At 31.8% G+C, this 26,404-nt stretch overlaps 1 protein-coding gene across 1 annotated transcript; it reads right to left on the reverse strand.

Annotated features, from left to right (window-relative positions):
• LOC145241360 (uncharacterized) lies at positions 1 to 25,883 on the reverse strand. Its single transcript, XM_080104645.1, has 7 exons — positions 25,405 to 25,883; positions 17,028 to 17,117; positions 12,895 to 13,106; positions 8,090 to 8,342; positions 5,281 to 5,879; positions 2,503 to 2,632; positions 1 to 1,185 (listed from the first exon to the last, which is right to left on the reverse strand). Exons 1-7 carry the CDS (start codon positions 25,577 to 25,579, stop codon positions 1,043 to 1,045), a joined length of 1,602 nt encoding a protein of 533 aa, XP_079960771.1. The 5' UTR covers positions 25,580 to 25,883; the 3' UTR covers positions 1 to 1,042.
• Between the last annotated feature and the right edge of the window lie 521 nt (positions 25,884 to 26,404).

Here is a 26,404-nt window from a genome sequence, read left to right on the forward strand (position 1 = left end):
TGAAAATAAAACATCACTAATTTTATGTGTTAGAAGATACTAAGTTATATGCAAAGTAAATGTAATCTCTAAATTTATCTCCAAACCTGCAAAAGATAATTTGCTTTGAAACAACAAGTTAAGCTTCAAATTTCAAAAAACATTTTGCATAATAAAGAACCCTCGTTTATTTTTACATATAAAATTGGCCATAAAAAAGCGGTTCAGTTCACAAATATGCAATTAAAGCAAAAAGATTATAACAATAATGTCTCAATACTTTACTGCAGTTTCATGGGTTACTTGATTATCAAAAGCGTTTTAATTTTGAACGCAATTCAAAACTGCAAATACTATTTCCCTTGCTCCCATACATTATCCCCTCCCATTTCTGCATTTACTATTTTCAACGCTGAATAGTTTTTTTTTTTTTTTTTGTCTTGGCTTTTACACACGTCTGAAGGCATAAATCAACCAAAACGTCAGATGAATAAAGATTTACGTCTATTGGATATTTTGTTCCTCTTTATTATATACACATATACACTTCCTGTAGAGGCGGTTAAAGATCATGTGAGATTTTGAAAAATACCCGAGCAGCCTCATCAGCATTTCTTAGTAGAGGCGATTCAGGCCATTAGCTTGAAACTAATCCCTTCTCAAAGATTAGTAAAGGAGGATTTTTTTAGGACTAGAACTAAACAAATCTATATCGCAGACTGACGTTGAGAATACATGCTTGGCTAGTATGAAAAACTAGCAAGCTGTTCCGAGCAAGTTATGGCAAATAATATTGAGTATCAAAATAAATGTCTCTTCCTCAGTTGGTAAATGAATATAGACATTGACTTTTTTTTTTTTTTTTTTAGCAATGTTATGTGTATGTGTAAATATTAATGACTATTTGATTTCTATTACAGAATTTCACAAATTAATAACCAAATAAAAAAAATAACTTAAGATATGATTTAATCTGTCAGCTCTTCTCAATATAAGAGAGAGACAATAATTGAGAGGGGGAGGGTGGAATAATATTGTCCATTCTTTTTGTTTTTGACAGTTTTTATTTTTGCACATTGTTTTGTATCGTGTCCAAAACAGCACTGATGTCTCCATTTTTAGTTTCCAGCAAAACTGTGAGCCAGCCGCCCTCGTTACTATAGCCCATACTCATCATTTGTTCGAGGGCTTCAGAGATTTTGGGGTCTGAAAAAAGAAAAAACAATTATTAAACATGAAGCAAATATCCCTGAATTTCCATTTCTTCCTAAGACCTCTTAAGTCTAAGTCTTAAAGACATTTTCTCGAATCAAAATTATGTAATAGATTTTGATCAAAATTGAAATAAGGATTCTAGATATAAGGTTTAATATGGTTATTTTAATCTTCGTAAGAACACGTGAAAAATGGCTTAAATAAGCCGGTTTCGATATTAAAATTAAAAAAAAAAAATTGGTGGGTACCCGGGTGTTTTTGGGTGTCACTAAGAATAAGCGAAGTAAAAAAAAAAAAAAAAAAAAAAAAAAAGAAAAAAAGTAAAACGAACGTTACATGAAAAATGGCTTAAATAATACAGGGTTCAATATTTAAATTAAAAAAAAAAAAAAAAAAAAAAAAAACAACATCTCACACCACGATTCGAACCCAAAACGTTTAAATAATGAACCAAGACCTTAACTACCTGATCTAAAGCGCCGTATATAAAATTTGTTCGGTTTTTCAACTATTTAAAGTAAATCAGGTCACGATGTTATCTGATGCATGCGTTTTGGGGCAGTTATAAATTGAATTAAAAACATGTAATGTTTAACATTAGAATGTCACTTTTTTTACTTTTAAAATCCCGACTATAATAATAGAGACAAAATCTGGACAAATTAAAATATCATATTTAAGCGTATTTTATGCCAAAGTTTTTTAATTTTATTTTTCTATTGTTGATAAAAAATGACAAAATACATGTACTGCTGGTTAGTAATGGCGGAAGTTCCCTGGATTTAGCTTCATCCGCCCCTAAATTGCTCCGTCCATCCCTAAATCGTAACCAAACTTGTAACCAAATTCTGTTCCAACTAGCCTAACAAAATTTCTAAACAATCTCAATAGATATGCCAGCCAAATATATTTAGTATTTTATACATTTAAATTGTAATAAAATTTAAAAAAAAGAAAAAAAAAAAAAAAAAACCATGTATAAAGACTCAAAGGCCAATTGAGGATGAAGGCTAACAAGCTTATCAGATGGATAATGTGGAAACACTGTTAGGATTGATAATAAAAGTTAAAATCCCAACATCTCATGTTCTGTTTTATTACAAAATTATAAGTAGAGTCGGCAGACCTGATGAACAGTACGGGCCTGATTCAGCCTGTGGGCCATAGTTTTGCAGTCCCTTATTCAAAAGTATGAATATAAATTCAGGAGTGCTTGAAAGAATTCAAATTGACAATGCTTTTATTAATACATAATGCAGTATTATTTGGTAGATTTTCCCCCCTCCATTGTAAAAAAAAATTTCATACCTTCTGAAAAATAAAGACCATTGTCTTGTTTGATGCTCTCACTGACTAATCCATAAGGGGCAGGTGTACGGGCATCGATTTCTTCATTTTTAGAGTTCAAGTTTAACATTGTAAAAGATTCAGTACTACTCTGAAAGAAAAAAGTAGAACTTAATAAAATCATATGTACCCAATGTTTTCAGTAAAAGTTAAGAAAACTGACTTGTTTATGAAAGGAAATTTTGATGAATTTTCCTAATCAAATTATTGTACGGCAGGAATTTTTTAAAAGTTTGTTAAATACTTGATGCTAATAAAAATATGTGGCTAGTGTGGTGGCAAAACATTTGAAGCCGCATAATTTAATCAATATTATATATATATATATATATTTTAATTCAAGGTAGAAATTTAAGTATAACTGAACATAACTTTCCTTTAATCTGCTTCGGTGAGTGATGAGAAATGTTTCCACTACAATAATTTTCTTAGTCAGATTAATTATTTTCAATAATTAACAGTGGAAGCAAAAAAAAAAAAAAAAAAAAAAACCTAAACAAAAAGCAACAAAAAAGGCTAATCCGAATCAAATATCGATATGTCAGTTAACTTGCTACTTGAGTCTGCCTTTGAAAATCTGACAAGATAACTATTAGTGATGGGACAATTCCAAAATTTTTCTTGATTCTGATGCAATTACAGATTTCAATTCTTTATAAATCCCCAGATCTTTATAGTTATAGAGTTGTTAGAAGCGCAGATATTTTCGCCGACACCAAAATACAATACATATTAGTTTTTCATTAACAACAACAACAGTGGAAGATTTTGTTTTAAAACAAAACCAAAAAAAGACAAAAAATAAAATAAACAAAATTTTTTTCCAATTCCAATGCCCTAAAATGCTTGGATTTTGGCGATTCATCGTTCCAATACTAATAACTAAATATATTAGACTAAAACTGAATATTGTTTGTCCTCACGCACACTTTATAACATCATCAAGTATAACAGCAGGATAACCTTGCACAATGAATGATATCATTCATCAAAGGGAGGAATGAAGAGATCTTTTATTCTGATTGAAGGATCATAGATTGTCTACGAGATGAAGAGTCTAGATCAGAGTTAGAAGTTTCCAAAAAGGTGGGGGTGGGGGCTGTTGTTTAAAGTTAGCAGAAGGAAAGGAGAAAAAGAAAGGGAAAAACAGATCAAACGAACAGAAGTCATACTGCGTGTGTGTCGGGCGAAGTTGGGTGAAAGAGAGGGAGAGAAATCAAGATGGCGCCCATAGTTTTAAAAGGTGTGCTCTGGTGGAAGTCATGCGAAATCACGCGAGAGACCTGTATAAAAAAGTTGACAGATTAGGTTGGGAGAGGCAGACAGATGAAGGTTGGTGACAGTGGTGAACTCAAACCCGGCGGTTGTTGGCTTGCAAAGATGAATTCTTTTATTTTTATTTAATTTTGTTGTTCTAAACCAGGTCAAGATCACCTGCATATGTTTCATACCGTTTTGCTTTTTAATTAAACTCGTTCTCAAAAACCTCATTCTTTTAGTCATTTTCTGAACAAAAGCAAAATAATCATTTTATTTTCACACATTTCTATTTAAAAAATTTTTCTTGAATATTTTTGTTTTCAATAAGACCTTCCCAAGCCGGATCTGGCTTGCAGGCTGTAGTTTGGAGACCATTAGCCTAGACTCGTAAAGCTGAGTAAATAAACATCTAATCCTATATACTTCAGGGACACGAAATACATACAAAAATATTCCTTAGTTCTGGAATTTAATTTTTTAAATTCTATTAATTGTAATTAACTAAGTTTCTCTCACTGTATGTTTGTAACAGCACGGATGAGCACAGATGTGAAGAGATCAGCAGGAGCCAAAGGAAAATATTAGCAGCAGCAGCTGTTAAAGCATGTATGCAAATTAGCAAGTGTGTACAAGCTTTTTTTACAAGAAAAATACTCCACGTGGTCAAAAGAGAAGCAAATTGCAAGCCGGGGAAGATGAATGTGTAAATATAAGGGCAAGAAAGTACTGGGAAATGCCAGCTGGAGGGAAGAAACAAGTTGTGTGCCAGGCAAGATGGATATGCGAAAATCAAGAGCTAGAAAGCACTGGTAAGCATCAAACCCTATTTGTTCAGTTAGCACTGAAAAACAACGAAAACTAGTTGGGAAAAATTAACAGCCATTTTGGGAGCCACCTGCTTCAATATACTCAATATTTTCCTTTGTCTTATTGGGGTTATTCAGAGTACTGTTCTCATCTGAATGTTATTTTCATGTTTTTGTGTATTTTGTTAAACTGAATCTGCACCGAATTTCTAACAGAACACTTTAATAATATTAATTATTATTAATATTAATTTGTTGTTTGAGGATTATTTTGCAATTATTATTTGTTGACATCAAGACTTATGATTAATGATAGGGTTAAGAGATGGTAGGTTTTGTAAGAAATAAATAAAAGCAAACAATATTTTAAAAATGAAATTAAGATATATTACAAATTAATCATCATAATGGCTTATCCAATATAGGATATTGCGGAAAAAAAAAAAATTTTTATATAACAACGCAAAAAAAAAAAAATCCGGAAATTGACTAATGAAATTAAAAGATCAGAAAATAAAATAACATTTGCAAAATAATCAAACAAATAAAACTAATCAATAAAATTTGGCAGTCATTTTGGTAACACTTCAATATACCTTTATTATAATTATCTTATCGTTAAAGTTACATAGTTAACACAATTTAAGCCATCTCTAACTAATGATTTACGTACCGAGCTATCTGTTGAAAGGTCCTTCAAAATGGGATCATCCACTGCATTTGTGTCCATGGGAGTTGGAGATTTCGGTTCAGACACTGGAGGTTCAGCTGGTTTTTCACTTGTTTTTTCAGCAGTGGCGGCAGCAGCAGAAGCTGTTGTAGCTCCTGCAGCAGGGGTTGCTTGTTCGGTGGATCCTGTAGTTTTATTAGAATTTGCAGCATTAAAGAAGTGGCTAGTAGCAGCAGCAGCAGCTGCACTAGCTGCAGCCCTTGCAATCTTATCAGCGCTAGCCATCCTGGCATTTGTGTCGGAGGAAGCGTTAAACCCCTCAGGACCATGAGTAAAAACATGGGGCCCAGATGTAAAGACGTGGGCACTAGGAGTGGAGGCATTAGTGGAAGCAGTAAATCCTTCAGGACCATGGGCAAAAACATGTGGGCCAGATGTAAACACATGGGCACTAGGAGCAGGGCCATTAGGACCAAAAGGTCCGGGAAATCCCGCGAATGGAGGAGGAGGATGAGGGCCCTGTGGTGGGGCAAATGGCCGAGCTCCTGAAAACACATTTTGAAATTGGCCTTCCTTTTCCAACTTCATATCCAACTCAATCCCTGAAAAAGGAAAAAAAATGTGATAAATTAAAAAAAAAATAAAATAAAATAAAACTAATAAATTTGTAAGTTAGAAAAAAAAAAAAAAAAAAAAAAAAAAACACGAGTCTTTCATTTTTCTGTTTTAATGATGTGCAACGTTTCTAATGCCAGGTGACTTTCATTTTTCGTCTTTACTTTCCATTTCAGTTCCGTTGATTTTATAAAAATAAAAATTATAAAATATAATTCTCCAGATTTGTATGTTCCTTTTCATTTTTGCATTTGCTTTTTTAGTCGAGGGATACAAGCATATTAGCCTATGTCCGGCTTGGTACCCTGCAAGGATTTTCCCCCTATAGGTTTTTGTTTGGCGGGATAGAGTTAGATAGGGCATTTCCAATGGTGGACTCCCCTGCCCTTGACTAAGCCGAAACAGAACAGATCTACACACCAGTCTTCATGACTGGATTGAAGATAATCAGAACGCTTGACACAGCATTGGAAATGTAATAATGACATCTTTAAACACGTGCAAAAATGTAACTCAAATTCTATCAGTTATTTTGTGCTGAAAAAAAAATCTTTTTTTGAAACAATAAAACCCAAAATTAAAAATGTAACGTTTTCTTTTTCATTTTAAATTTCTACTTTCTCATAAGAGCCCATTTACACGGATATAAATTGGCTTCTGAAGATCCAGTGTCGCTAAAAGCTGATGCAATTTTTCAGATCTTATTCACGTAAATTATAAGATATAAATAAAAATAAAACTTACAGAAAGTTTCCGAAATTGTATTTACAGCACGCATTCCAGCTTTCAAATGCATTCTATAAACATATCAAGAGATTAAAATAAAATTTTCAAATTCTTTAAACTTGAAAGTTGACTTTGCCTGCTCGTCATTCTTTCCCATTTACTTCTTATTTACTACTTCACATCATTGAAACAAAACAAGAAAAACAAAATTTAAAATAGAAATCACTAAATTAAAAAATAAAATTTTTTAGTGGTTTTCCTTTAGGAAAAAAGAAAGAAAAAAGTCAAGCAAGTAGGATTATGTTTTTATTTTAATTAAAAATGTAAAATGAAATTCTTTTTATTATCAGTTATTAAATTTAATCCCACCCTCCCCATAAAAAATATTAAAATTACATCATTTTTTTTTATTTTTAAACTCCTGTTCTGGGTCATCCCAGAAGGTCCATCTGATCAGATCTTACCTTCTCTTTGAAAGAGGGTTAGTTTATTGCAAATTGGCTGAGGAGCATCTACTAGGGAATGCCGATGGGGCTACTCAGGCATTTTTTGTAGGCAAGAGAGGGCTTAATATATGGTATAAGCTCGTTAGATCAGCGAAGTTAAGCAACGTTGAGTCTGGTCAGTACCAGATGGGCAACTAATTCAGAAATATCTCCCTGCAAGAGTTTCTATTTACAATGCCTCCCCACAGGACAGAGTTAGACACCAGTGTTGTTTTTTAACGTGAAGAAAGGGAACAAAAACAAAAGGATTTCTCCTCCACTGACAGAACAAGAAATTGAAGTGCAGCATCTGAAGAACAGATAGTACACTTTGATCTTTGCCCGAAGAGTTGCAAAAACCGAACATTGTCATCTCTTCTAACATACACACAACTGGGGATCACTTGTGAATTTCATACTCCTTTCTAATCTATGGCTCCCCTTGCCAAACTTTCACAAAAAGCATGCGTCTAGTAGAAATCACTATCAGTAATTACCCCCCATTCTTTATCTGTGGATTCCAGGAACAAAACTTCTTAGAACTGCACACCCGTGGAACTCTTTCATTTGCCCATTTTCTAGCTGACTACAATATGGTCGTCAGCAAGTTCAATGTAAATAAGTTCTTGATGAGCTGTCCCTTAAGTAATCCAATTTACCAAATTTCCACTATCAACTCTTACGATATTTTTCTATTGACTACTGTACACTAATCAACCCTTATCCTTGAGTAGTGTCTGGGCCTTGCTAAGAGAGGATTCCTTTGTAAAAAAACTTCCAACTGAGGAAGCTGGTTAAACCTGCTTTAGGATCGTGCCATAGTTTAATGTTTTTCTTTTTTCAAACCAACACTTCACCTTGTGTCTCACCTCCTGGAGAGTAGGTAAAGAAAATATTTATATGAGTATTTTTTCTTATAAAGATATTCATTTTTCTCATTAAAATAGACATTTTAGTAATTTTGAATTTTAAAATGCAAGACTTACCAAATGGGTTAAGCACTGAAGAAAGATGTTCTCCGATATGTTGAAACATATTAGGAGAATATTCCGGGGCCTTTTTCGGCTCCTCCTTCTTTTTCTCCTCTGCTTCAGTTGGTTTTTCTTCTTTTTTTGGTTTGTCCTTATTATTTGAAGAGGATGTTGAGAAGGATGTGCTAAAAGAACAACTGCCAGGAGCGGAAGTCGATGCGCCAAACGAACCACAAGCACTGTCGGCATTACCATTGAAGAAATGAGTCTGAAAATGAAAATAAAAATCCAACAATTCTGAAAAATAATTCCCAATAAGTTTACAAAAAGTTTTCAAATCGATAAAAATCTTTTTAATATTGTCACCAGTTATCAAGATTATTACTCAACATTAAGGATTAAAAAGATGAAAATTATTGTTGAACTAAAGATGAGGAACATTATGAGAGTATTAACATTGATCAATGGCATGGACAGCATTTGACTACTTATAGGGCGGTTTATGACAAGAATTTATTGACATTGGACTTGAAGTTGGGAAGCAAGCCAAGGGTAACATGTTTCACAAGTAGGAAGCATTTGCAAAGAAGCTCTTTTCATGGAAATTCTGCCTGATGTTAGGCATTTTGTTTTATTCATATTTACCCCCTAACAAAGCAAACTGCAACGGAGGAGACATAAAGGGGCTAGTGTGAATCAGGGACCATGCCTATAGGTATTGTATTGCAAATCAAATCGATGTAATGTTGTCAGTATCGAAGTCATACTATTATATTCTTTAACGGGTCATATGTATCTATGTATGTTGTTCTTAGTATAACAGACTATTGTCCTCATGTCCTAAACATCTATCTTAAGGGTCCGGGACTTGACTAGTGTTATAGGTGCGGGCATGTCAACATATTACACATACACATGACATACCTGTCTGCTGCTGGCTGCTTCTAGGGGATTCCCAACCATCCTTGGGGGAGCTGGAACCTGCTGTAACAGACGCTTCAAGACAGGGACCCAAGACAATGAGTATTTTTATATGTATTTTATTCACTCCTCAGGCATCTCATCACAGCAGAAATAGAGTGACCAATGATCTTTGGCTTATGGGGATCTCTATTTGTGACGGTCACCTCTCTCACTGAGAGACCTTAACCCATCTTGCTTGTTCGGCATCTGAAATCCAACTCTACAAAACTTAGCACAGCTTACTCAAACCGGAGCAACCGGAGCACCTGACATGTCATGTCTGACATGTCAGGTCTGGTCCCCGTTCAGATATTTCTGGTGCAAATGATCAGTCAACAAAGTTTGATATGTCAAAACACGTCACCATTCAAATTGTATCGTTCACTTTGCTAGATGGATAGATAATTATATAGAAAGATAGATAAATAGATAAACGGATAAATAGATAGATACACAGATAATTAACTGCTTCTATCCGGCTATTATCTAACATAGGAACATTCTAAGTAGGGACTTGAGCAGCAAGATGTTTGTTCATATTACATTTAAATTTGTAAATATTAATACAATTAGGAAAGCAAGATACAAAAAGGAAATTAAGTCTAAGAGTCTGAGGGAAGAAACTCTCTGGTGTCAGGGAACCTCTAAAGTGAAGAGGTGGGATTTTGCTGCTTATTGGGTTGATCAGGAATATAGATGTAAAGAGAGCAGCGGCACTGCTAGGAGTTTAAAATCATTTCATTCAAGTACTTGTAAAACAAGCACAAGGATGCAACACTGCAGCGATGGGACAGGGGTTGGAGCTTAGTTGACAGTGCAGGACCTATTAGATTAAAGACCATTTGTTTAGATGCTGTTCAATAGAGAGATTAGTGGTTGATGCATTGACTGATATGTGGCAACAAAATTCCATGCATGGGTGAATGAGAACTTTGTAGAGATACAAGATACCACCAAGTGCGAGTAATTTCCTGGTGTGGTAGAGGGAGCCCATCTTTGCAGCAGCCTTGGCAATGTCTATGTATTTGTTAGTCTTTTCTTTTGTGGTAAGAGTTCTGGCTGTGAATGTCTTACAAGGCGGAACAAAGGTTTGGAGAATGATAGAGTAGAGAGAGAGAGAGAGAGACTAGCAATGTATTTTTATGAGAAAAGGTTAGAAGGTTATAGGGAAGAGAAGGTGAATTTTCCAATGTTTAATATTGGTAGTTAAATAAAAAAAATTTTTTTCATTTTTGATTTTGAATATATATTAGTTTTTTTTACATATAAATAAATTTAATTAAATTACAGGTGTCCAAAAGTTAAGGAACGGGGAAAATTATTAATGAAAAAACCTAGAATCCTTTCAGTATTTAGTGAAAAGTCCCTTGTTTTCAATCACACTATGTCATCTTCTGCTGCAAGACAGAACCAATCACTTACACGTTATTGGTGAGATATTATTCCAGGATTTTCTTATACATTCTCATAAATTTTTTTTTTTCTGTAATCTTATCAACAATAATTTTCCAAACATTTTCAATTGGATTAAGGTTGGGTATCTGAGCTGGCCAATCCATAACACAAATATTGGATCTATTTAGCTCTTCTAAAACTATTTTTGCTTTGTGTCAGGGTGCGTTGTCTTGCATAAAGATATCAGAATCAGGAAGATTACGAACCACATGTTCTCTAAATAATTCTCTGTACATTCGGGCAGTAACTTTTCCATGAATCCTCACAAGAGGGCCAGTTCCTTTTGAAGATATATCCTATACCATTATACTGCTGCCCTCTCCAAATTTTTACCCTACTTTTAACGAACTTAGGCGACAGTCTTTCTCCATTTTTTCTTCTGACATGGTCTTTTGTCTAATCCGAAAAGATTGAATTTAGATTCATCACTAAAATTAACCTTTTCCCATTTTTTCTCGCCAAAACAAATGTCTTTCGGCGAACAACAATATGGCTTTTTTATTTTTAATAGAAATTAAATGCTTTGAGCATGGACTTCTTGATAATAATCCAACTTCATTTAATCTTCGTGAGATCGTTTGTCGGAAAATCTTTTGTCCAATTTCGGATGTAAAATCCCGGGATATTGAAGCCACAGTCTAAAAGAGATCAGAACGAGATGATCGAGTGATTTTTTTTATCCTCCCTTTTAGTTATAATTTGAGGTCTGCCCGATTTTTTTCTTTTCAGTCAATGGTAAACCTTTTTTTCTATTTTCAATAACCCGAAAAACAACGCTTTTAGAGCTTTTCAATATTTTAGCAATCTCCCTATGGCTTTTTTTTTCATCATAATTGTCACAAATAAGCTGTTTTTCTCGCATAGACAGCTTTTTCGAATATTCAGAGTCAACATTTTGTTAAGTTGTTATTAAAATTGCTAAAGTTTGTTTTAATTTTCCCCGTTCCTTAACTTTTGGACGCCTGTAATTTAATTAAATTATTTATATGTAAAAAACTAATATGTATTCAAAATCCAAAATAAATTTTTTTTTTTTTTAATTTTTATCTAACTACCATTATTAAACATTGGAAAATTCAAATTTTTGTTTCACCCCACCCCTTTTCATGGATAAAGTTAGAAGCCACTCAATAAAAATGATCGACCGTTCCTTAACTTTTGGACGCTACTGTACATATTTTAGATTTGGGTTCTTGTCTACATAGCCTCCATATTAAAAAACAAAAATAAGGAGAAATCTGCATAACGTATGCACCCTTAATGAACTGAAAATATATTCCAAAAATTACAAGTTTTATTTTTCAAAAAGAAAATTAAATTTTATCTGTCTCACATGCCATTTAAAAAAAAAAATCTCACAAATCAAAGGAAATAACTCAGCAATAATTCAAAACTTGTGAGATTTATTATAGAAAATAGAAAGCCAAATAACGATGTCAGTGTTTTTTTTTTCCTCCAAAATACATTATATTAAAGAATAAACAAATTTTCAACTTATGAAAAAGTCTTCATCAGGTTATGACACTTTCTCTTTTTGTAAATCATCTTTTAAAGTTCCGTTCAGATGTTATTCACAGTTGGTTTTAAATGTCCTGTTTTGTGCCACAAATGGCTGCGTGTTAGGAGTTAATAAATAAAACATGGTTTCATATTTGAATTATATTAAAGAAAGTAGAAAGCCAAATAACAATGTCTTTTTTCTCTAAAATAAAATTTTTTATCTTAAAAAATAAACAAATTTTCGACTTAATGCCGATAATGCCGACAAATTTGCATCAATTGCTGAAAAACGATTTGCTTTATTTTCATTTGGCACAGGCCTGTAGAGAGTTTTTTTCTCTAGCTTTGCTTTTTAATATACTGGAATTCTAGACAAGAACATGGTTTGGAGTGTAAGCCAGTGATAAGAGCTTATCAAACAAGAGGGAAAAATATATTCATTCAATTTGTATGTGTAACAATGAAAACACGTTTTTAGATTGAAACATTACAGATAAAAAGATGAACCTCTGCTATTTTTGTTTTGTTTTTCATCAAAAATAGAATTCAGTTCAGATTTAAGATGTATTTTGAAGTATTTAGAACTGCCCGTCCGTGGAACTGTTCCATTTCCCTGTTTTCCAGATGACTACAATATGGTGTGTCTTCAAGTCCAACGTAAACAAGTTCTCCAAGAGCCATTCCCTTAATCCAATTTACCAAATTTCCGCTACTAATGATTACTATGATATTGTCCCATTATTATTATATTGTACCATACACTCATTAACCTTTATCCCTGAGTGGCCTCTGGGCCTTGATAAGTGATGATCCTTTGTAAAATTTTTTTTTTTTTTTTTAAACCAAGAAATCAATTCAGTTCAAATTCAAAATATATTTCAAAATAGAAGTAACTCAATTACCTTGAAGTTTGGAAATGAGCCAGGAGTAGGAAGTTTTATCATCGGATGTTCAGCATGTACAGACTTGTTTTCACAAGTATGGCAGAGATCATAATTCTGGCACACAAGACACTTGTAACGCGGACCACGTACAGTGCTGTCACATCCATCACATTGCACTCCTGGGTGCAGTTCTCCAGTTTCAGGTGCAGATTTTGGAGCATTTTCCAGAACTACAACAATACACAAAAAAGAAAAAGAAAAAAAAAGTCAATGCCAATTTAAAAATTAATATTTATACAATTATCTATGAATACAAATTCTGTATATATTTACAAATAGTCAGCTAACATACTTCCTAACTTCTGGAAGCGGTCACAAGACAAATCAGTTCCTTCACTTTTATTGTTCTTCAGTATTTCTTTTGTGAAATGATTTATTGAAAAAAAATGTAAGAAAAAGGACATTGAAAAATATACAATAATAATTAAAAGTATACAGATAAAAATAATAATTAAAAGTATACAGATAAAAATAATAATTAAAAGTATACAGATAAAAATAATAATTAAAAGTATACAATAATAATTAAAAGTATACAAATAAAAATAATAATTAAAAGTATACAGATAAAAATAATAATTAAAAGTATACAGATAAAAATAATAATTAAAAGTATACAGATAAAAATAATAATTAAAAGTATACAGATAAAAATAATAATTAAAAGTATACAGATAAAAATAATAATTAAAAGTATACAGATAAAAATAATAATTAAAAGTATACAGATAAAAATAATAATTAAAAGTATACAGATAAAAATAATGATTAAAAGTATACAGATAAAAATAATGATTAAAAGTATACAATAATTAAAAGTATACAATAATAATTAAAAGTATACAGATAAAAATAATGATTAAAAGTATACAATAATAATTAAAAGTATACAGATAAAAATAATTAAAAGTATACAATAATAATTAAAAGTATACAGATAAAAATAATAATTAAAAGTATACAGATAAAAATAATAATTAAAAGTATACAGATAAAAATAATAATTAAAAGTATACAATAATTAAAAGTATACAATAATAATTAAAAGTATACAGATAAAAATAATAATTAAAAGTATACAGATAAAAATAATAATTAAAAGTATACAGGGGGGGCAATTGCTAAAACAAACATGAAAGGACAGTAGTGAGAATCTTTATTGACATATAAACACTAATTAAGGTTCCTCATAAGTGACCCTTATGGGGCTCCACCTCTGTTAGTGGGAGTGAGCGATGTAACCCCTACCCTACCCATGATGGGTTATCATGGCAAGTTCAGTAGCTCCGTGTCAAACGGTGTGACCGTGTATAGGGTTCTCCCTTATAAGTGACACCACTGGCACCCCACCTCCGACGTGAGAGTGAGCAGTGTAACCAGTCAAAACTTCCCCTTCCCTGTGGTAGATTATCCTTCTAAATTTGCTAGTTCTAGGTGAAATGGTGCGAGTATGCATAGGGATCCCACTTATAGGTGACCTCCCCATCCCGAGGGGAGGAGAGTCCCACTTTATCATACCCATTTCAGATCCTTGATACCTCTTCTATCATTGTATATGCTAAGTTTAGTATAATAGCAAAATGATTTAATAAAGCAAAAACAAATTATGAAAACCTTTCTTAAAATATGTGTATTAATTTTCAAGGGAGATAATTTAAATGAAAATAATTTATCTTAGCTAACTAAGATAGTTTTTTGGTATTTACCCACCAGGTGGTTTGGCTGTGTTTTGTTTTTACAGACCAATTATTTTCCTTTTGTCTGTGTACAATCATGTTGCTAGTTTTTCTTTTGTTATTTTTTTATTTTCGGTGCTTGGTCAAAGAGAAGCAACAAATTATTTTTTTTAAATATATATCTTTTTAAGCAAAAGCAATATTTACTTAATTGTCATGTTGAATGTTGAAATATAAAAAATTATGAAAATTCATTGGGTAGTTAAAAAAAAAAAAAAAAGCCCTTTGATATCGCTATACAAGTTGGATGCCATTACAATGTAATCCAAAATATGCTGAGTTATGTCCCCTATTCCAGCAATATTCACGCAGGACAAGATCAAAGTGTAGTATCTGTTCTTCAGATGCTGCACTAGCAGTGTCAGAAATTTCGTGAAAATAGTGAATAATTCCACCCCATCTTTCCAAGCTTATAACTCCTCGAAAAATGTAATTCAAGCCCTAATTTTTTTTTCAATTAAAGGAGCAAGGACCAAGGTTTTATTAAAAAAAAAAAAAAAAAAAAAAAAAAAAAAACAATGCGTTTTTTTTTTAAAAAGGTTTTAAACTTCGGACTTTACAGGTAAATTTCTAAAAAAGGGATTTTTTTTTTTTGTTTTAAATTTGAATATATTATTTATTGACCTTTTCTCTTCAATTTGTGATATATAAAACTCTCCGACATAAATTAATTATTTACTTTTTAAGAGAAAGTTGAAAATGGGTGACACTTGGGGGGGGGGCGTGAATTTAAAAAAAAACGTTTGTCTAAAATATTATATTCGGTTTATTGGAAAGAACATAAAATTTCACATTGACCCTGAAAATATCGTAAAAATAGAATCAATAGAAAAATTTTGATAGATTTTTAAAGTTTAAAAATTGAAAATATTCAGTTCGGAAAATTCATTACTGTTTTAAAAAAAAAAAAAAAAATATTTCTATTACTTTTAAAACAACTGTAATAGTTTATTTTGGAAGTATAATCCATAAAGAAAATAAATAACCCACTTTTAACAGAGAAATTACGAGATTTTTATATTGTATTTGCAGTTTCGTGTTAGGGGTGTCAAAAATTCCTACAAAAATTCTGATACTGCACTTCTATTTCTTGTTCTCTTTCGGTGGAGGAGAAATCCTTCACGACTGAGACAATTTTTATTTTTGTACCTTTTCTCCACGTTAAAAAACGACCCTGGTGTCTAACTGTCCCGTGGGGAGGCATAGTAAATAGGTACTCTAAAACATCTACCGAAAAATGCAATTTTTTTTTTTTACAATTTTCTGTAAAAATTACCTTTAATTATGAATAATTTTCTACTCAATGAAATCTCGTAATTTTTTTTTAATATCTTACTATTTTTTAAATAACAGTTAATATTTTTGCTTAAAAGAACAAAAAAAAAAACAATCTGTCACCTCTTTGATCAAGCACCAAATTTTTATTTTAGATTTTAAAGTGGGAGATCACTTACCTATATATAAATTTAATATAAAAATGATCACCTCATTTTCTGATTGAATTTTCTTTTTAGCATATATTATAGATTTCGGGAGGGGTCATTTTTCTGTATAAATGGATCACCAATTTCATGATAGAAGAAAAGGCACAAGTAAAAAAAATAACGGTGTTAATTTTATTACATAATACTTTGGTGAGGGAAATCGGGCACAAATATTTCTGTTGGTAGGAATTAATTTTTTTTTTTTTTCCTTGCGATCATGTTTTGTACTGTATTTGTTAACGTAATAATTTTTTGTATTTCTTCTTTTTTAAAGTCTTAGTATTTCTTTTTCTACATTTGTTTTCTTTTGAAAGTTAAAGGCATTACCCGTAGAGGTCATACAAGTGAGGTGTTAAGTGAGGTGTGAGCCGTGTTTGTTCACTAGTTTCTGTTGCATGGGCAAACTAGCATGTATAGAATTCATTTAGAAATAACTTCTGCCTATGCTTGAACAGCCAGAGGAAAAATGTTTTTGAATCAAAGAAAAACATGCAGAACAAAAAATGTTTTAATGATAATGAATTATTTTATGAAAATTGTTGAACTAAAAATAAAAACTAAATTTATCACTTTCATACTGTTCTGCACAAAGTCATTACATCATACTTTTCTTTATTTCTTTTTATCATTACGTTTTAATGTTGTTCAAATACATTCTAAAAGTATAGCTGAAAATATGCACAAAAATCTTTTAAGATTTAGGATTAAAAGAAATAAAACCACAGAAAACTATTTTCCATTTTAATGTTGCTTTCTTCAATCAACATTTAAAAAATTTCTTTTCACAACATTTTATATTTTTATTTATTTACTACAAAGGAAGAGTTGATGTACGACTGAAGTCAGTTCAAATAACAAGTAAAAATCTTACCAATAATTTTAAAATGTGGTCCTTTCTTTGAATTCAACGCTTCCAAAAGCTCATCATCCGTGTTAAACCGGATCAAATCATCATCACAATCTGAAAAATTAAACCATTTAAAATATTGTCAGCAACAAGACACAAACAAATTATAGCAATATTGGAATGATATGGGTCAACAAGGTTACATTTATATTTCGTTAGGTTTTAAATTAATGTTGCTTTTTTTATTAAAATCATTTAAATAAAAACAAAAGTCTACATACTTTCACTAAAAATCTTTGAGAATATCGCATTTAATGAAATTAAAGCAAAGATATTCCATTGGCAATTCTAAAAAAAAAAACAATTCGATTTATTTTATGGCAAATCAACCCATTTTTTTTTTTACAAGGTAGTCCCCACTTATCAAGGCCCAGAAGCCACTTAAGGATAAAGGTTAGTGAATGTAAGGTGGTTATGTAGTAATCATTAATGGTGTAGATTGGGTAGAATTTGAATTATTTAATGGAATGGCTAAACAAGAACTTGTTTACATTGGACTTGAAGGTTACCATATTGTCATTGTCTAGGAAGTAGGCCAATAGCATAGTGTTCCATATGCAGGGAGTTCGAGAAAAGAAACTTTGTTCATGGAATTTGCGTTTAGAATTAGGCACGGATAGAGAACGAAGAAAATAGTTTATAGAGGTTGTAGATGGTCAAATGTTTTGTGAAAGTTTGGCAAAGGGAAGGGACCATAGATTGAGGCTCAAATGAGTATTTACCATGAAAATGATAGAGCAGAGGCTTGCAGGGTCTCTTCTGTAGCAAAGAGGTTGCAGGGAAGAGAAAAGGGCATAGTCTAAATTTTTAAATTGGTTTGAACTCTATCGAGGCAAGATAGGACGCAGCTCCTGCCTTGATATGATCACAGTATTCCATTTTAGGACTATTATGCTCTTATACAGATAGAGAATTGCATTGGCAGTGAGATACCTACTGGAGTAGTAGAATGATCCAACTCTCTTGGCAACAGATTTGATGTATGTGTTCCGTTTCAGATCAGGAGTGAAGGTCAGTCTTAGAAGACTGTCAAGACTTTGTGCTTCCCAAAGACAAGAACCATTGGGGGCGTGATGGAGTCAGAGAGATTATGATGAAAAGAGAGAAGTCTTAAAAGCATTAAAATCAACCAGCCACCCTTTTCCTCATTGCACCACATGCTTAAGATCAGAAGAGAGAGAATTAGAAAGATCTTGGTCATTGTTGGCCTTTGAAGTGTTGCCTTAGATTGTGGTGTTGTCTGCATAAATGTCTATGAAGGATCTACGAATGTGATTTGAGAGTAAATGTATGAAGATTAAGAAGAGAGTTGGGCCCAGGATGGAACCCTGAGGGACACCAGTGTGGATACTATGAGCTTCTGATTTCTGCCCATCGATCACTATTCTCATAAGCCTATCAAAAAGAAAGGATTTAATAATTGAGAGGTCATTTCCAGCTATTCCATATTCTTTTTTTCATGATCAACATATGTAGTTTAATATCTGCTTTAAATGCCGGCATGTGTTGGACAACTTTTAGCAATTGATTTCCAAACTAACCCATATCTGGTCAGGTCTTTATCCCTCCTGTCAAATACATCCTTATCACTTCCTCCCTTGTGAACTGAACTTTTAAGTATTTTTTTTATTTGAGTTTTAAAAGGAGATCTAAGGATACATATTTGTAAAAATAAGTTTTAATTTATGTTTGTATATTAATTTATTAACATAAACAAAATTGCAGAGACCGTAAAGTTTTACACACACACACACACACACACACACACACACACACACACACAGGATGCAGTGAAGTCATTTGAATTTTTATTTGTTTACACATTTTTAAACTTAAATTTGACAGTTATATTCTTCAATCTAAAATCAGTTATATTTCTGCCTGATTTTAATTTTTTAAGTATTATTTTAAGAAAGTACTTATTTTCAGTTTCTTGGTCCAACTCATTTGTCTGAGCTGGACCAAGAAACTAAAATAAATTGTTAAGTATAGTATTTTATTATCAATAACAATGCACAAGAATAACAATTGAAAATTGACTGGTCGGAAGCAAAGTTTGATTTGTTTAGCTTAATTGTTTTTTTTTTTTGTTGTTTTTTTTTTTAGTCTGACTTTGAAAATCTGACAATATAATTTTATGTTAGACTGACAAAATAAAAACGGTTAATTTGTTATTTATCATTAAAAATTACATGAACAAATTTCATTTCTGATTATTCAGTTTCAGTCTGCAAATTTGTGATCAAAAGTTTTAGAACTCTGAATATTTTGGAAAAGTTGACAGATCAAATTAAAAACAATGGAGACTTTAAGATGGAATTGGATCACATGTCAAATTATGTCCTTGTGAGGAGGCAAATAACTGAACTATATTTGAACATTTTCCTAAGAAATATTTCAACCAGCATTATATATCTAAACAGTCAACTCCAGTTGAATACTGCTAATAAAAAACAAACAAAGGAAAAAAAAAAACGATAAAAAAAGAAACTTGTGTGAATGGCATTCATTTCTCTATTTTAGAAACGGCTACTCACACAAGGAACTACACGAAGATTGCCAACATCCTATGACGAATGTGGACCAATATCTTCAATGGAATTTATTCCAATGAACTCTGCACTTGTGTTCCCCCCAATGTACATACTCCCAACTAACCGAAAAAGCAGCAAAATTCCACCCCTTCACTGTTGAGATCCCTAGATCTAAGACAGCCTTCTACTATAATAGTTTTTTCCCATAGATTGTTAGCCTTTGGAATTCCCTCCCTGTTTCTTGCTTCCATGACTGTACTAACATGCAGAAGCTTAAATGTAACACCAACAGACATCTTGCTGCTCAACTCCTTACATAGTTCCCTGTAAACATGGTCTCAATTAGTCCCTCATGCTACTGATGGCAATATGTCTTGCTTGGGGTAAAAAAATCTAAAAACCTATTATAGAAATCTAAGTCTACAATCACTCTCCCACCACCACCACCACTTGTTGCTAACAACTTGTTATGTAACTTGATAAGCAACAACATGGCCATTGTCAAGTCAACCTGGATTTTGACGACTATTTCTTAGAAAGAGAAACTAGAAAAGATTTTTTTTCGTGGAAGAAAAAAAATACTGATTTGAACTTCTGCGTGTTTTGTTCATGTAAGAGACGTAGTTAACGGGTTTAAACTGGAATTTTTATTTCTCATCCATCTATTATTAAACACTCATTTCATCTCTGAACTAACGATTCCTCATAAAAATACTGTTTGTCTTTTTTTTTTGTAGAGAACACAAATGCAGGAGGGACTGAAGCGTTTAAATAAAAAGTCAATTTAAAAATAATTTCTAATCGTTTTTTTTTTTAATAAAATAAATGATCTTTCTGATTTGATGGATTACTTTATTTTGTGACGTCATCCATTGTGTACTGTTTTACTGAGTGACGTAATCCAGTGTGCACGAGGACAAAAAAACAAGATCCACAAAGTTTTAGTTGTATATAGTTTAACATTTCGGTAACTAATATATTTTGCTCAGATTTCATAAAATGAAATGGAAGGCAGGAAGATCATATTTGGATTTTTCATTAATATATACTATTATCTTTTATTTTCTTTAAAAAATTTCTTCAAGTGATATATGACTGGAAAATTTGGTGCTTATGTAACAAAACAATAGTGAATGGAAATCACCCTTTATCAATTTAAATAAAATCAAAACGAATTTTTGGGTTTGTATTACTGTACACAGATTCGAAAAAGTTGTCAAAAAAACATAACAAATAAATGTTATCAAAGGCAAGATAAGTTACTTTACCAAACTGGATATAATTTTCGTGTTTTTATTCAATTTAACATTGAATAAACATGTTAAATTGAATAAAAACACGAAAATTCGAAAGTTCATGCAGTGTTTACCGATGTATTGGAAAATTCAAAATGGCGGCCGATTCTCTCGTTAACACGGTAAGTTCAGGAAAAGGTATTATAAATAATAAACTAGACAAAATACTATTAAAAACCACCGAATATATGTCAAGTTATGTCACGGTAACATATATTGAGCGAATTTCTAACAGTATTTTGTCTAGTTTATTATTTATTACACCTTTTTCCAAACTTACCGTGTTAAAGAGAGAATCGGCCGCCATTTTGAATTTTCCAATACATCGGTAAACACTGTATGCTTTTCGAGCTGAATAAACATGTTAAATTGAATAAAAACACGAAAATTATATCCAGTTTGGTAGAAAAGTAACTTATCTTGCCTTTGATAACATTTATTTGTTATATATTTGTTTTTTGACAACTTTTTCGAATCTATGTGTACAGTAATACAAACCCGAATTTTTTTTAGACCGATTTTGGATTTGCAATTTTTATTATCTCAAGAGTCATATAATCTATTATATGAATAAAAAATTTATTATTGGAAACCGGTTATAAAAAAATCGGTAAATATCCAGATACGCTACTACAGAACACCGACCACTCTAATTTGTTTTTTTTTTATAGGTAATTGAGGTCGCTGACAACGAATCTGATGTCAAACTTGGGGCAAATTTACCGTTTGCATGGTATTAAACCCCTGAACCCACGAACTACTTTCCACTATTTTGCAGCTTCCGTTTATGCTATTGCTACGCGCATGCACGCTGTAGCATAAACGACGGCTTCACCAAGCAAACTACGTTGGGAGGAGGGGATTTTTTTTTTTTTCCAGGATATAGAATTTTCTAATTTTCAAAAATACATTATAGCACTTTTTGGGTGGAAAATTTAAAATTAGCTGAAAAAGAAATAAAACAAGAAAAGGAAAGCACTCCAAATTGGAGTAGGGGGAGGGGGGGGGGGGTAATTTATTTGTGTTTTTTTTTTTTTTTTTTTTTTTTTTTTTTTACCTGGAACATAGAATTTTCAAATTTTCAAAAAGTAACGCACCGACATTTACTAAATAGAACACCATTTAACATTTTCCGAAGATTTTACTGTGTACATTGGGGGCGCGAGCGGGGGGGGGGGATGTGATGTTGGGGCGCGCGCGCCCCAACATCACATCCGCCCCCCCCCCGCTCGCGCCCCCAATGTACACAATAAAATCTTGGGAAAATGTTAAATGGTGTTCTATTTGGTAAATGTCGGTGCGTTACTGACGGAAAAACGTTTAACTAAACTGCAAAAGCACCTATTAAGCCACAAGTTCTATAATTGAATCCCCCTCCCGCAAAAAGAGAATGAAAAACAAAGATGTTTGGTGCTTATGTTTTTGTAAACCACATTAAAAACTACGTGAGACAAAAAACAAAAAAAAAGTCCCCCAATTTTTTGTACTTTTCTTTAACTGTAAGTCATTAAAAAAATGTCAGTCCGTAATTTTTTGATTGGTACGCCATGTGAGAAGGCAGTTTGCTAGATGAAGCAAGCCATCGTTCATGCTGCAGCGCACGCGCGTAGCATAAACGGAAGCTGCAAATGGTGGAAAGTTATTCGTGGGTTCTGGGGTTAATACCATGCAAACGGTAAATTTGCCCCAAGTTTGACTATCAGATTCGTTGTCAGCGACCTCAATTACCTATAAAAAACAAATTAGAGTAGTCGGTGTTCTGTAGTAGCGTATCTGGATATTTACCAAAAAATCTTTGTTTAAGCTTCATATCGCCTAATATTTGAATTTAATTAGACACCGCCAAAAATGGCCGAAAAATCAAGTTGTTTTTTAAAACGAAATTACATTTATTAAAATCCATTATTTCTGAGTAACTTTTTTTTTCCAGAAAGATAAAACCCTGAATTTTATCATATAAAAAACAGAATTCTCTTGCATAAAAACGTACATAAATATTTAAAAAAAAAAAGGTTTTTGAAATAATTAATTTATTTATTTGTTGTCTAAGATTTAGGATGATTTTCTATGAGAATATGCAAAAATATAATATAAGTACCTGGATTTCAAATAATTCCACTTATTCATATAGGCAACCAGTTACTTCGCGTCGATCTAGACAATGTTTACGTTTGTACTTAATAAAAAGCAAACTATGGAAAACCAAACAGGCCAAAAAAACCCTTATTTTTCAGTGACGAAAATTTCAATGTATTATTAACGCTGAGGCTGGCCAGTACCAGATGGGTGACCATTTGTATGAGTTTGGTTTTTAATGTGTATGTGTGTGGGGGCCAGGCTCCCCAAAATTGGGGGGGGGGCAATTTAAAGCAGAATAAAAAAAAAAAAATTATTTCAGCGCGTTTGGTCCACCGTAGTCGAAAGGCGGCAAACGTTTTCAAACGAGATCGAAAAAATGATGCTATTTTTAACACAAAGGGCACAATATTTATCGAATTTTGTTTTGGTGCATTATTTGGCTCGCTAAAAAAAAAAAAAAAAAAAAAAAAAAATTGTTAAATTATTTATCAAAGATTTTAAAATGGCTTTTTTCGTATAAATATTTAAAAAATTTGTTTTTGTTTTGCTTAACTTAAATTAATTATTTTACTTAACATATTCACCGAATTTCACACTTCAAAACTCAAAAGCGGGATAATTAAACACAATTGAAGTTCTGATATTCAGACATCAAAATAAGGTATGCAAACAATTTTTTTTTTTTTTTTTTTAAATCTATAATCCTGTCCCTTACAACAACACAATATGTTTTGTTCCGATTCAGATGATTATTTTAAGCATATTTGGAACCCCTTCAAAACAAGGGGGGGGGTTGTAAGCAAATATATATATATATATATATAAATATCGTTTATGAAAAAAAAGTACAGTCATAAAGTTCATTCTTCTCTTAATAATCGCTGAAAATTTCGTATTGATTGGATAATTACCTGTTTGTATTACTGTACACAGATTCGAAAAAGTTGTCAAAAAACAAATATATAACATTAACAAATAAATGTTATCAAAGGCAAGATAAGTTACTTTTCTACCAAACTGGATATAATTTTCGTGTTTTTATTCAATTTAACATGTTTATTCAGCTCGAAAAGCATACAGTGTTTACCGATGTATTGGAAAATTCAAAATGGCGCCCGACTCTCTCTTTAACATGGTAAGTTCGAGAAAAGGTGTTATGAATAATAAACTAGATAAAATACTATTAAAACCCCACCGAATATATGTCAAGTTATGTCACGGTAACATATATTGAGCGAATTTCTAACAGTATTTTGTCTAGTTTATTATTTATTACATCTTTTTCCGAACTTACCGTGTTAAAGAGAGAGTCGGCCGCCATTTTGAATTTTCCAATATATCGGTAAACACTGTATGCTTTTCGAGCTGAATAAACATGTTCAATTGAATAAAACACGAAAATTATATCCAGTTTGGTAGAAAAGTAACTTATCTTGCCTTTGATAACATTTATTTGTTATATATTTGTTTTTTTGACAACTTTTTCGAATCTATGTGTACAGTAATACAAACCCTTAATACGTCAACCTCCCATGTTAAAAATGGCTTTCGGAATATCCTCCCCCAACCTCCTCATGTTAAGAAGGGCTTTCGAGGTTGAGGGGGTGTTTATTCCGAAAGCTGGTCTTAACATGAGGTGGTTAAATAAAACAGTTTTGATTATCCGTACCTAAAATTTGTACGACGTCACTTCCGCCGAATTGTTTTGCAAACAAAGACGTGCGATGCTTAACTAAAGCCAACATATTAGTCATAGAACGAAGATGAAACATTCCAAAAATCACGTAATTTGATAAAGTCACTGCACTACTGCAGTTTAATAAAATCGCTAAAAATCGTAATTTTTTTTTTTTACGTTTTAAATAATTTAAATTCACGTGATTTTTGGAATATGACGTCTTCGTTCTAGAGAATATGTACATTATACGAAGTTTTCTGTATTTTTGTAAGCATCCTTTTTTTTTTTTTTTTAGTCTCGTTTCAAAAATCGGACTTCACTTCACTGAGCGAATATTGTTGGCAGCCATCATGGGGGTTTGGTCCATATAAACACCAAAACAAGATATTTTTAATTCCTCCGTAATTTAAAAACAATGTACAATATTGATTGTCATTTGTTTTTTTTTAATTTGTTTCTATTAAAATAAAAAATATATCAAAGACATTATTTTGATAAAGAAAGAATTCTAAAAAATATCAATGAATTTCTTTTTTTTACGTCGTATTAATAATCGACACCAACTATAACTGCTGCATTAGACATTAATAGTCTCGTCTTTGTTTTTAGTTTAATTTTTCTTGCCATATTAAGCAACAAAATTATATTTTCCGAGATTAAAAATGCAACTTAAAAATGGTTTATATTAAAGAGAAATACATTTTTTCTTCTAAAAGCAAAAACAAAAATTAATCGATCTTTTTCCTTCTACTTACCAATCCAATGCAAGGTGAAGTTTCCTTGTCTAAGGCTAGGAAAAACCTCAGAAACCTTTTTGAATAAATATTCATAATTGGTAATGACATCTTCAGGAATACCGAAACGACGAATTTCGGTATAATTATTAGGGGAAGATTTCAAAGCTTTGTAAGCCTTAACAGTGACGGACATTTTGACAAAAATCTGTTGAAAACAAGTAACAATGGCGAAGACTTGTCAAGCAAGATCGTTTATGCGTCAATATGGCGATATAAATAAAAACTATGAGCGTATTTTTCTGCTGCTTCTCGGTTGGGGAATCTAAACAAGACTGTTGGATTATAAGGCGATGGAGATCAAATATAAACACTTTTGAGAGTCAATCGAGAAACTTCCTGATGAATCTGACACAGACGGGAGGATGACGTAGGTTGTTTTGGTTGTGTTGTGATTGAAAACAAACTTCCGATCGAGTAATCGGCAAATATCGGCTATTCTCGGAATAAACGATATGCCAGCTTAAATGATATACCATATCGTTTTTGTTTATTTTTTTAAATAAAACTATTTTTTTTATTATATCTTTCCGTAAGTATTGCAAATCGTTATAACATATAAATATTTAATTAATAAAAGAAATATATTTTTAAACTTCGTGTTATTCCGTTGATTGACGTTAAGTTACGAAGTCTGTAAAACTAGCAAGTCATCTTTGGGTTTTCCAGAAATTGAATGATTTCGCTATTTTAATACGAGGAGTGATGAAACATCTTATGGTCTAGAATCATAAATTAGACAGGCATGATGATTAATTTTAAAACATCTATTTATATTCTATTAAAATTATGTAAATGTTCATTGATAGTGGTTATATTTAAATTCTGAAAAAAAAAAAAAAAAAAAAAAAACATATAGACACATATTCGAATTAAGAATTTATTGTTTGACAAAAGGAATATATAGAATTTATAGAATATATAGAACTTAAATATTGCTCTATTCTTAAATGTTGAGCTT

The sequence above is a fragment of the Euprymna scolopes genome, chromosome 1 (assembly GCF_053919585.1).
Source record: "Euprymna scolopes isolate OS-2025 chromosome 1, ASM5391958v1, whole genome shotgun sequence".
NCBI lineage: Eukaryota > Metazoa > Mollusca > Cephalopoda > Sepiida > Sepiolidae > Euprymna > Euprymna scolopes.